This window comes from Convolutriloba macropyga, chromosome 9 (genome assembly GCF_964194025.1).
Source record: "Convolutriloba macropyga chromosome 9, txConMacr16.3, whole genome shotgun sequence".
In the NCBI taxonomy this organism is placed as follows: domain Eukaryota; kingdom Metazoa; phylum Xenacoelomorpha; order Acoela; family Convolutidae; genus Convolutriloba; species Convolutriloba macropyga.
Window position 1 is genome coordinate 3,097,298 of NC_134476.1, and position 13,170 is coordinate 3,110,467.

General features: G+C 34.1%; 1 protein-coding gene across 1 annotated transcript in view; it reads right to left on the reverse strand.

Moving 5' to 3' along the window:
* Positions 1–1,782: 1,782 nt before the first annotated feature.
* Positions 1,783–13,170, reverse strand: part of LOC142345937 (uncharacterized) — a 31,534-nt gene continuing 20,146 nt past the window's right edge. The window contains exon 4 of the mRNA XM_075398403.1: positions 1,783–2,410. Within this exon, the coding sequence (XP_075254518.1) occupies positions 1,815–2,410 (596 nt within the window). The 3' untranslated portion in view covers positions 1,783–1,814. The remainder of the gene's footprint in view (positions 2,411–13,170) is intronic.

Below are 13,170 nucleotides of genomic sequence, written 5' to 3' on the forward strand. Positions count from 1 at the left end.
TGCATTCATAGCCATCAAGTTAATTTTCTCCATGGAACAAAATTTTCTCCATTACGAACGTTAAATGAAAACCCACTTTGTGCATATTTTTGATGTCAATAGAAGAGCAAACAAGGTCAGATATTTCCAGAAAGCTACGAAACGAGAAACAAATGGAATTAAAGTAATATAGAGTTCGACTTGTTTCCGGACACTTTAACAGAAAAATATTATATATTGCTTCTCGTTAAAAAGAAGATTTCTTCTGATGACCAATTAAAAACTTTGTTTAAAGCAAACTATTGTTTAAAATAATGTAAGAACAAAAAAGGCAAGGTTTCTTTGCCGTATAGTGTCCATTTCAGCTGAAATTTTAGGTCCTTTTCGAAGACGAAGCAGAATTTTTAAGGAGAGCTTTGTAGTCAGAATGGAGAAAAAAAATTTCAAGAACTATTGGCAAAAACAATAAAAATTTCACCAAAACGATGACCAAAATTTTCGTTCTGATGCTGTCAATCCTGTCAGCAGTAAATAGTGGTTTAAATTAAAAAGTTTTCGGAAACTTTTTGTCAACTCTATTAGTATTTAAAATGATGCCATTTTTTTCCGACTAGATGTTTTGTTCATTTTCTCCCTGCTTTCACGTTATTTGTATACATTAAGATGAAAAACTCGTTTTTGGTGTTTCTTGTTTTTTTACCATACTTTTACTTCAATTAGTTTTTAATAGCTCATAAACGTTAAATTCCCTTACGCTGCAATTTTTATCGCAAAGCTTCAGTAGTATAAAAATGAGCTTATAATTTATGATTCTAACTAAATGTTTGTTTTTTCCATGTCACTTTTGTAGCAATGCCTTCGATCAAAATCTTATTGTGCAAGACTGGATTATAAACATAAACTTTGTTTGCATAAATTAGATGATTTGTTACACAGTTTTAATTTTCTGGGCTCAAACTTTAAGCAAAAATTGAACCTAAACTTTGAAGCTCGTTTTGTATCAATGGAAAAACCAAGGTACCCAACTGTTTTTTTTGTCGTGAACCTTTTTTCTTTGCAATAGTTTTACAGAAGGGAGTGCAATAGATTTTGTTCAAATTTATTTGAAACTTCGTTCTTATCGAGCTTTGTTTCAGTTAGCTCGACGCCCCAATCAAGCAGACTTTAATGCGATTGCTTCATTGTGACGAATCATTGGTTTCTACCTTCACTCAAAGACAAATTTTTGTAGCTTCAGTTAGGTTACTCAGTTATGCTCCGCTTCCTTGCTGTATCTCTATTGTTGCGATTCATTTGGATAAGACGAAACTTAAGATTAACATACAAGGAAACAAAAAAATGGTAAGTTTTAAGTTTTAGAAAAGATTTTCAAATTTTTGAACGTTTTAGTGTATTGATTTTTTTGACTTACGATACATCATGATAGGTAAGATTTTACAAGGTCTGATAATAGAATTTGACCAGAATATGCAAATAATTGTTCTGCATTTTCATTGGAGTTCCTGCAATTTTATTGTGAGGCGATGCTGCCGGGCATAATGTTTGTTTTAATGGGTTTCAGTTTATCAGTTGCACTTCCAGGGAAAAGTCACGTTTCCTCATGGAAGTTGAACCAGGAAATATCAAAACTGTTTATAGATATTCAAACACGAGTTGGTTGTTTTAAAATGGAGCTCTGCAAAATTTCAATTGTTGCCTCTATTTGTGAAATAAGTCTTGTGAATAAAATTTGAATTATGCCAACTGTGATGCTATGTGTAGAGCAAATTAGGTGTTCCTCATGCTAAACACTTCAAGCGGGGTTTTGAATGGCGGTGACACCTCTGCCCGGGGGTTCATGATTGGAAACATATATAAACATAAATACCAGAAAAAGAAAAAAAGACTGAATAAAGCTGTGGGGAATAACAAAATGCATAAACAGATACAAGTATATGTTTCCAATTGTTGAGTTGTGGTGTGTGGTTCATCTGTTGTATCAATTCAACTCTTAATCTCTCGCAACTCCACTTAAAATTTTTCTTCTCTTCATCTGAGAATGACTGCAATTCTCTGTCCTCTTTCTCTTTCAGTCTATCAATGATCTCGTACACTTTTTTCTCCTCTTCATATGTTCCTCTTCTCAACGTACTGCCGTAGTGTGACTTGAGTGCCCTCCAAATGTACAGAGTCCAGCGACGGTCTTTTCCAACTAAATCTCTCCATTTAGCCTCTTCCTCCCACCCTCTCTCAATAGCCTCACCCCCTCCATTACTCATTACACTGTACTCATCGTCTCTTATGCCATTTCTGATCCTCTGTAGAATTACAAACACACTCCAGTGACTATCAGGGTATTCTCTCTTCAGCATGCCATAAGTTGGACGGCACTTGTTTGAATGATACCCTTCTGTTTTGATGAATTCGTCATAAGCTTTTTTCCTCCATCCATCTACAACACACAACTAACAACCCTAGTTCGAAACTAATGCCCAATTTGCAATAAGTTGCAAATTATCTCTTCACAAGGTCAAATATGCAAAAAGTTGCAAAATAATATTAAGTTTGCAAAAATTTGCAAACGATCTACCGAGTTCGTTCCGGTCGAGCTCTGCTTAATTTAGCAATGTGGGTTATTTTCCTAACCATTTATCGGAGATTGTTGAATCCTATTGAAAAATGTTTAAAGAACACCTTGTAAACGCTATGTTTGGTAAAATCACCCTACACCGCCAACTAATTACGATAAGGGACACAAATATTCAGACTTCTTTGCAAATATTTGTAAAATTGATGCATTATTTTACAAAGTTTGCAAACTTCTTTATAAATAATTGCAAATTTGACATTAAGTTTAAACTAGGGAATAGACAAAAGAGATAGCTGAATTGAATAACTGACAATCTGAGAAAATAAACTCAGAACAGCTTTGAAAAATACACAAAACGCAGAGAAAATTTCACGACTTAGAGGAGAATTATCCATTTCTCTAAATAATGAAAAGAAAAATTTCGTTGAAAAAAGCAAGGTCTGGTCAACAAACGATGCATATAAATTGATGAGACAAATAACAAAACAACCAGCTCTTCCAGAGAAAATGGGGTACATGGAAAAAGAAGTCTTTGGGTACAAGAGCATTGCAGATTGTTTTAACAATTATTTCGCTTCTGTTTTTGTTCAAGACGATACTGAAGTTGTTATTCCATTTAATCAAAGTCCAGAAAGATTTCTTGATGACATTCAGTTTAGCAAAGCGGCTATGAGCGCGGAAGTCAAAAACATACGTAGTGGTGCTAACTCTTCTGATGGAATCAGCCCAGAATTTCTGAAATCTGCTTTACCGTACAATTCGAATCAACTTTTGTTTATCTTCAGTTGCTGTGTTAGCAAATGTGAGTTTCCCAGTTTGTGGAAAAAGTGCATGTACGACCCCATTTCAAAAGTGGTAGCAAAATAGATATCAAAAACTACCGACCGATTGCCATGCTTAGCTCCTTGTCACTACTATTTGAGCGTTTGGTGTATAAACAGTTCTCAATCTTTCTGCAACAAAAGCTTTGCGTAGAGCAACATGGTTTTAGGGAAAATCGTTCAATCATCACTCAATTGCTTGTCTACTGCAACAGGTTGTATGAGTTACTTGAAGCCAACAAAATGCCAATGACAGTGTATCTAGACATAGCAAAAGCCTTTGACACCATCAATTATAACATCATACTTGTAAAATTATGTCGAATGGGTTTTGATAGTGCTTTCTTGAGGATTTTTGCGTCATATTTAACAGATCAACAACAGAGAGCTGTAATATCTTGCGGAAAATCGGACTTTCGACCGATCACCAGCGGTGGGCCTCAGGGGTCAATTTTCACTGTGTTTCTTTTTTCCGTTTATATAAATGACCTACCCGAAATAATTGTCAATGAGTGCTTTTTATACGCGGACGACACAAAAATCGTCAGCACTGTAGACAATAAAATGCAGCTGGAAAAAGACATTGAAAATGCTATTGTGTGGAGCAAGGAGAATCGGTTAAACTTCAATTTCGATAAATTTAAAAACATGCAATTTTCCTTACGTAAAAATCAAAACAAGCAAATTTTGCGTCTTCACAGCCATAGAAACATCTCACAGGAAATACACTTCAAAGACCTGGGCATATATTTTTCCGAAAATTTGTCATGGGATTATCATTTAAGTTTTGTTCTACGAAAAGACAATCAGAAGCTTGCTTATCTAAAGAGATCAATTCCAAGTGAAACAAAATTGTCAGTTAAATGCAACCTAATCAAATTTTACATAATATCAATCTTGTTTTATGGATCAAATGTTTGGTATGCCAGTAAAACTATCGTCAGGCAAACGGAAAGGCTTCAGAGAAAAAGTTTAAAATGGATACAATCAAACAGTCATTTTACTGATAAAGAATACAATGATTGTCTTCGATCAGTAAATTTACTTCCGATCACATATCAACTTGTCTTTTTAGATCTCGTAGTTTTGAACAGAATTTTGACAAGAAAACTTCCACTTGAGGCAGAGCAATTTTGGCAAATAAGGAATGGACATCCGAAAACACGATCAAACGAGAAAATATTTTTATACTCAAACGAATGTAATCGCCAGCGTTGCCGATCAAATTTTTTCCAACGAGTTACAAACTTCAACAATTCGATGTCACTGGCGCGTGATTTTCCCAACTATAACCCATATTCAAGTCCTCACAAATTCAAAAAAGAAGTCAAAGAATATCTATTTCATTTAGCTAATAAGAAAAATTTTAATTAGAAAATTGTACCCAAATGGATGGACAGTGTTTGAGGGAAACCAAATTCAAGCCCTGTTAGGGACGTACTAAGCTTGGTGCAACCAAGTTTAGTTAAATTCATTATTATTATTATTATTATTATGAAAAGTGTTCTTGTGCACTCCACAGTCCACTAAAACTAACTGCCCAATCAGAGACAAGGAATTCTTATTTCCCAATAAATTGCCCAATTAGAGACTTAGAAGTCTTAACTACCAATTATTTAGCAGAATATAATAATTATGACTTAAGCCATATCAATTCTCCAAACAGTCCATCATGCATCTACATTTTTACATGTCATTTCATATTTTCGCGGAGAACGCGTATATTTACTATGCGTCGAAATTTTCAAAGAAAAAAGACTCTAAGCAGAACAGATGTTTCAGTGTGAAGTTTCGAAAAAGTTTAAAATCAGTCAAAATGTCACCACGTTGCATTTATCTGAAAAAAGGCGACGAGAAGGTCATTTGCCCTCGTTAACCCGACTTACGTACAATAAAACGAACTATGTATGGTAAATTACTTACCATTAAACGGACCATATATGGCCCATAAAAGTCATGAATTGTTTTCGATCTATGATCTTGCTATGATTCACAAGTTGCTCGTTTTATGATAAGCGAGCCTCTGTTAATTTTTTTCCTTTTTATGGAGAACCCTATAATTTATGGGTCACATTTATGGTCCATTTTATGGTTAAGAAGATATCATACCTGATACGTTTTGTGATTAGTTAAAAACCATATATGCTCCGTTTCCGGACCTACAGACATACCTCATATCTCCTACATCTCGAGAAATAGAAGACTTTTAGAGAAGATATTTTTATTGAGAGAGAAGGAGAAGTTTCAATTTTTCAGGTAATTTTACAGTTTTGACCGAATCTAGGCTCAAATAAGACTGAATACAGATGGTGCAAACCAAAGAACTACTAAAAACTCAGAAAAACCAGACTATCTTATATAAACTGCATCTCAAAAAATAGAAATCAAAATGTCAAAACTTCCAGCACAAATTTTTCATCCAAAACTCATTTTCTGACCAATTCTTTTGCAGATTCATATTTGGCTGGACCAGCATGTTTGCGTTTTGCACCAAAAAACCACAAAGAGCAAACATTAAAAAAATAATGCGACTATTAGTTTCAGCGTTATGTGGGGCAAAAATTGAAATTTCAACCACAATTCAAAGTTTTCTTCCAAACAACTTATCCTCACCAAATTAATTGAAGATTCACGACTGGTTGGACCAGCGTGACTTAGGACCAGTAGGATGCCATAAAAAGAAATCTATGTTTTTTCGACGATCAATGAATTCAATCATTGGCCTCGGAAGTGATTTGAAAAATAACTGAAAAAAACAGCTCTAATATAACAACCTTTTTTTTTTTTAAAATGGGGGCATTTAATATTACAGCTTTTTTAATGAAAAATTTGTAACCGCGAAACAGTCCATGCATTTATTGAATGGCCTTTTATAGTAAATACGGCACCATAAAACTAAATTACAGAAAATTGAAATTTCATGCGCAGAAACATTGTATTCGAACTGCAGGTGGCTCTTTAGACTGTTTGTCAGCGAAACTCAAAAATTTCGAATGATCTTCATATGTTTAGTAAAATCCAAAAATCCATATATGGCGTGTAAGGTTGGCAAGTGTTTGGTGGTCAACCCGGGTGGTCATGTTGCTGGAAAGTTCTGACTAATACTCACTGCTTTATGAAAATCTTTTTTTTGCAATTCTAAATTCCCATTCCCACAAAAAAGTGAGCAGTAAATAGTAGCCAAATAATTTAGCATTTCTAAACGTTGTTCAAATACATTAGTTTAAAATTAAATTTGTTTTGAAATAGATAAAAAATGTTGGTCAATGAGGGATTGTAGTAAGGATTTTCAATCTACAAAACAAAACTTTTTACACTTGCCATGTCATGCATTATCTTGACAACTCTTGCAAAATTTTGAATCACCTTCCTGAGATCTTGTTAAGCAAAATTGTTTGAAGCACTTTGGTTAGATCTCAACCTGATCATATCAAGACAAGTTAAGAAAATTTCTTGGAGTAACCTATTAAAATCTTGATAAATCTTGACAAATTTTCTTTGAAGCAAGTTGGATAAGAAAAAGCATTCTTTAAAAATCATGCCAAGATTTTGTTTCTTGACAGCAGTGCAAATAACGTGTAAGTTCGTGCATTTTTTTCATAATAACTTCCCATTTAACATGGCAATATCTTAGCAAGATTATCCGTGAGTTAAGTATCTTTCTTATCAAGGCGTATCAGAACTCGATAAACTGGGTTAGAACACGTTTTTTTCGCAAGTGTCAAACAGCATATTTTTCGGAAATATTTTTTTCAGGCAAATTAGTGAACTAGGAGAAAAATTTCATAGAAGTCAGGTTGTAGCTGCGTTCGTTTTTCTAATATCAAGTTTAGAAAATAAACTTTTAAATTGACGGTAAATTTGAGGCTCTAAAACGGGTTCTTCAAGCTCCTAACGAAACAGGAATAAGCCTATATCTTTTGGACCGAATTCACAATTATTCCGCATGAGAATTACATGAGATTAAAAGTGCAAAGCGTATGAATTTAGTTGGATTGCCATTTTTATGCTCGTTTGTGAGCGGACATCATAGAACTGCTCTATCGGGTCAAAAGAAAATGCGACTGGAACATGTTATCTATAATTATCTCTGAACAATTTCTATGATCTATTGACGTATAGGTAAAAGTTTCAATTCAGATTGACAAAAAAAATTATTAAACCAGAGTGGATGAATTTCTACCACAATTCTAAAGCTGTTTGCTGAGCATTTTTTGATTAATGTTTTTTTATTTATTTTTCAATGGCAAAATGTTTTTGGGTTATAATTTTTTGCAAGCGTTTAGCAGCATTTTTTTGGAAATATTTTTCTCAGGAAAATCTGTGAACTAAGAGAATGAACTCTTAGAAGTCATGTTGTAGCTACAAAAGTTTTTTTGATACCAAACTTTCAACTAAAGTTTTTATTTGACATAAAATTTAGATCTCTAAATTGGGATCTTCAAGCTGTTAACAAAATGAAAAAACTTCTAATATCTTTTGAATCGAAATCACTATTATTCGGGATGAGGATTACATGTGATCAATAAAAAAAGCGTATGAGTTTCGTTGGATTGTGACGTTTAAGCTTGTTTGTATTTAGACATCAAAGGACTGCTTTATTAGGTCAAATAGAAGTGCGACAAAAACGTTTTGTCTATACTTATGTCTAAACAGCTTCTTCGGTCAATTGGTATATAGTTAGAATTTTTTGCCCTTTTTGAATTTCTATTGCCAGATTGAAATTATTCATGAAACAAAAGATCATAAGTGGCAACGAGACATACTTTGCTGAGCATTTTTGGTGTTTTTTCTTTTTCATTATTCAATGGAATATGTTTGTTGCTTTCCATCACTGATAGGACAGCAGAATGTGTTTTTAAATTACATTAAAACATTGAAATTAGTTTTAATTTTATTAGAATGAAGAAATAAGGAGAAGACATAATTACTTTCTTACACAATTGAAAAGAGTTTTCTAGGTTAAACATTGAAGAGTACTACTGTTTGCATTGAAGAAAAAATATGATGACAATGCTTAGGAAGAAAATTATCTATAGTTATTGTAACTATTTTAAACTTTTTTATTGACCACAAATAATCCTAATTTATAACTTCACCTTGGGAACCCTTTTCTTCTTGTGTAATTTTAATAATTAGATCCTCTTGTTTTTTCCCATCTCTGGAAACTACGAGGCAGAATTTTGTCTAAGAAGTTCTATTCAATCAATCAAATTCAATCAACTCAAAGAAGCCTTAAGATTGCTGCCAAATTCAAAACGTTTTGGACAAAAATTTCGGAAGTCAGGCGAAAGTCAGGCTTCCTTGAAAAGGACTTGTTCCCGTTGATCATGCTTCTTATGGTTAGAACAACACGTTCTAGGGAAAAAATTTTAAGTAGCATCTGCTTGGAAAGAGTCATTACAGTCCTGCTGTCTCAATGCTTCCCATTCTTGTTTTTTAGCAGCTTGAAAACAATCATACAAATTCTCATGAGCTGTAGCTAAATAGAGAGAATCTGTATCCATTTTTAACTCCTCGAATTTATCCACATCGCGAAATCTGTCAAAGAAGTTATAGTAGAGTTCCAAGATACGTAGTTTAGCTTACTGAAGTATGAAGAATCCAACTATTATAGGTTCGCTGTATTCAAACTTTGATTTTGCTAGCTCAACTTTATAAAGTTCTTCTGAGACATTGTTGAACCACTTAAACCTTTTCCCAATGATTGCTTTGTGCGTCTTCTCATCGTTCAAATATTTGGTCTCTGGAATTTTGCTTCTGTCCATAATCTGATAACCGTAAGAGCTATTACCCAAATATTTCATAGTCTCAGCAACAACGCTGGAATCAGGATTTTTATCTCCACCTCTTCTAGCGTCTACCACTGACTGTACAAAGGTGTTGATACTTTTTCTCGGCGTGTACTGTACAAATCTATAAATTCTTGTAAATTCCAGACCAAGACTGATGTATAAATTTAGTAGCGGAGTTATAATTATTCCATTTTTCATAATGAAATTTGAAATTAGTATTCGCTGAGGTTGCTTCAGTAAGTTGTTTTCAACAGCGTAATCTCTCATGTAATCCCCAATATCAGCTCGACTAACGTTGAAATTTTTAAAAATAGGAGGGTAACTTCCAGTAGTAATATACAGAGCCATCCTTCCCGGTGGGTGGACGACAGCATGTATTAGGATAGGCTATTGCGGCGTTCCAGGAGTGATGGCCCTCTCTTATGTATTAAGATAGGGTAAAAATTGCATGTATTAGAATAAAGTACAGACTACATGTAAAAAGATTAGAAATAGAATCTCCATGTCTTAAGATTAGTTATAGCCGCCGCAATGTATTGAGATTAGTTATAGAAGCCGACATCTATTAAGATTAGTTATAGCCGCCCATATGTATTTAGATTAATTATAGCCGCCACCATGTATTAAAAAAGGGTATAGGTTTTATGCATGTATTTGTACATGCACATATACTAGTAGCATAGTCGTTGCAAATGTGGGGGTATATTGGGGGACGATTCCGATTGGCTGAAATTTTGTGGAGTTAAAAATAATTTTTGTGTAATTATAAAGTGTTTATTTGAGAGCAACAGAAAATTTAATCGGTGTGGGTTATTAATTAGCCTGATTATCTGAGGAGTGATTATTTGAATAGTTGAATTTTTGCTTGCAAATTTAGGTCATATTAAATTGTGAAATTAATTGGCGGGGGTTTTCATTTACCCTAGTAATCTGAGGGGTAGTTATGTGACATGTTAAATTTTTGTTTGCAAATCTTAAGTCATATTAGATTGTGAAATTAATTGGCGTGGGTTTTCAATTAACCTAATTATCTGAGGGGTTATTATGTGACATGTTGAATTTTGGTTATAAAGTTTTGCGTTCAATTGCAAAGATTGTTCCACTAATTGTTTGAATAAATTGTGTACCAATTGTCTTTTGCGTGCTCATTAATTTGAAAAATGATAGAAAAATTGAATTACAATAGTATAAGACACATTATAAATGCAATGTATAAGATAGTATTACAGACACAGTATAAATGCAAGAGTGAATATTAAAGAACTGTGATATAGTAAAACGAATTTAGTTATATGTTGAGTGCTGCTTTATGAATACTGTCAGACTGAACAATGCGCTTAGGGTAGAAATAGGGCAGTCCCTTCTTTGTCTGTGCATACGTATTAACACAATACACAATGGTTTATTGTTCTGAACCCTCTATTTATTGAAGTAAGATTGATAATTTCGTCCATCACTCGTCGATATTTCTCCATTGGTCGGTGTCCGTTCTCTTCTAGTGTTCTTTTCTTGAGACCTTTACTACTAAACTTGTATTTGTCAGACTGTGAATCATAGCAAAAAAAAGTTTTGCCACAAGGACAAATCTTTTCTGTACATTTGATTTCTTCCTCGAAAAGGCGTGGTTCCCGTTTATCATGCGTCTAATGCTTAGAAGAACACGTTTTAGTGAAGATAATTTGAATAGCATCTTCTTGGAAAAAGTCAATAAGGTCCTGCTGTCTCAATGCTTCACAATCTTGTATTTTAGCAGGTTGACAGAATCTGCATCCATCTTTAACTCCTCGAATTTTTCTACATTGCAGAATCTGTCAAAGAAGTTATAGTAGAGCGCCAACATACGTAGTTTAGCGTACTGAAGTATGAAGAATCCAACTATTATAGGTTCGCGGTGTTCAATTTTTGATTTTGTTAGCTCAATTTCGTATGCTCTTTTGAGACATTGTTGAACCGCTTAAACATTTTCCCATTGATTGCTTTAGGCGTCTTCTCATCGTTCAATTTTTTGGTCTCTGTAATTTTGCTTCTATCCATATTCTGATAACCGTAAGAGCTATTACTCAATAATTTCATAGTCTCAGCAACAACGCTTGAATCCGAATTTTCATCTCCACCTCTTCTAGCGTCTACCACTGACTGTACAAAGGTGGTGAAACTTTTTCTCGGTATGTATTGTACAAATCTAAAAATTCTTGTACATTCAAGACCGAGACTGAGGTACAAATTTAGTAGTGGAATAATAATTGTTCCTTTTTCCAGATTGAAACTTGAAATGTGTATTTCCTGAGGTTGCTTGAGTAGGTTGTTTTCAACAGTGTAATCTCTCTAGTAATCCCCAATATCAGCTCAATTAACGTTGAATTTTCAAAAAAATGAAGGAAATTTGAAAACTTGTACTTCAAGCCTGCGGGACTTCCAAATCACATTGTAACCAAATAACTCTCCGTCTTTTATTTTAGCTAGTAGAGACTCTTGCTTCAAAGGTAGTTTGGAAGGAAAGTTCTTTCCCGCGTGATTTCTGACATTTATTTCCTCTCTAACACATTCCCATCATTTACACTCCCTGAGTTCAACAATATTATATCCTTTACTTTTCAAGTAATCTCTTCTCAATTCTTCATGTTCTCTTTTTCTTATGCCTCTGTGTGTTCCATCTTCCGAGAGACTTGCTTTAGCTTTTTGACAGGGACAGAAAAGAAAATAACAGCCCATGGCTTCGAAAACCGTATTACAATATGCGCGAAATCCTTCTTCGCTAAAACAATCAATTTTCTTCTGTTTTCCGGTTGTGCAGTGGCTCCCAATTTTACATTCGGGACGTTGTGATCGAAGATATGACATACCCATATTCTCAAATGTTTGAGATCGGTGTGTTAGATCGTAGCCCTGATCTACGAGAGACTTGCAAAGATTCTCAGAGTCTCGTTTGAAGGTCTGATCAACTACTCTTTTCTGGTACAAACAATAGATGGACCACCAGTCAAATCCTCACGTATTTTGTCTAGTAAATCCTTGTCAGCTTCAACAAATGGAAAAAAATTGTGGTTTTTAAGACAGATATTAGCCAAGTTTGCAAGTGTACCTCCGAGTTTCAACATGTCGATACCTTTGTTGTAATAAATATCCATCATTTTTTGCATTGCATCCAGTGTTGGAACAAAATCATTGTTGTTGTACCACTTGACAAAATCTCTGAATGTAGCCAATTTTTCTTGCACCCAGACCACTTTCAGGTAATTGTAATTGTCAGTTCGAGATGGAAGAACATTTTTCAACCTCAAATTTTTTAATGACTCTTGTTGAGAAAATCCGTTGTTAAGCAATTCAGTGAAATGGGTAATTTTGTTCTCCAGTGGATTACAATTTCTCAGTTTGCTAAATAAACAGTCGTAAGGAGGGAGAAAAGTTGCATCGAGCTTTTCGGGAGAGTCAGACCACTCATAGGGGAAAAATCCTTTGGTCTCATTTGTCTTGCATACTATAAGGAAAAAATCAAGTGAGGCAGCTCCACCGAGAAAGTTGAGGATATCGAGAAATTGTCAATCATCAAGTTCAAGAGAAACAAAATCATTTGCCTTTTTTAATAACAGTAGGTTGAATGTTGCGCTCATGAATAAGATAGGGTAGGAGATAGGACTTAATGAGATTTTAATCATATTTTCCACTATTGAATCCGAACACAGTTAAAGTTTTCACATAACGCTCAAAGTGTCGCTAAGCTCAAAGTGTAGAGAAGCTCAAAGTCCAAGAACTGGTTTTTCTGCATTTGGAGAAATTGCGTAGATATATCAGCTTCATCATCTTACTCGGTACGTTCACCTACACACTCAAATGTTGAGGCGTTTTGATCCTTTCTTTTTTTAAAATTTTTGCAAATTGCGTTAACTCGGGCTCTGATTATCGTTTCAATAGAGGAAAACTTTGTCCGCATTTCAGTTTTACTTTTGTTTGCTTAAATAGCTTTAACAAAAGATATAATGAGAATTTTTGGATCTTTATCACACAG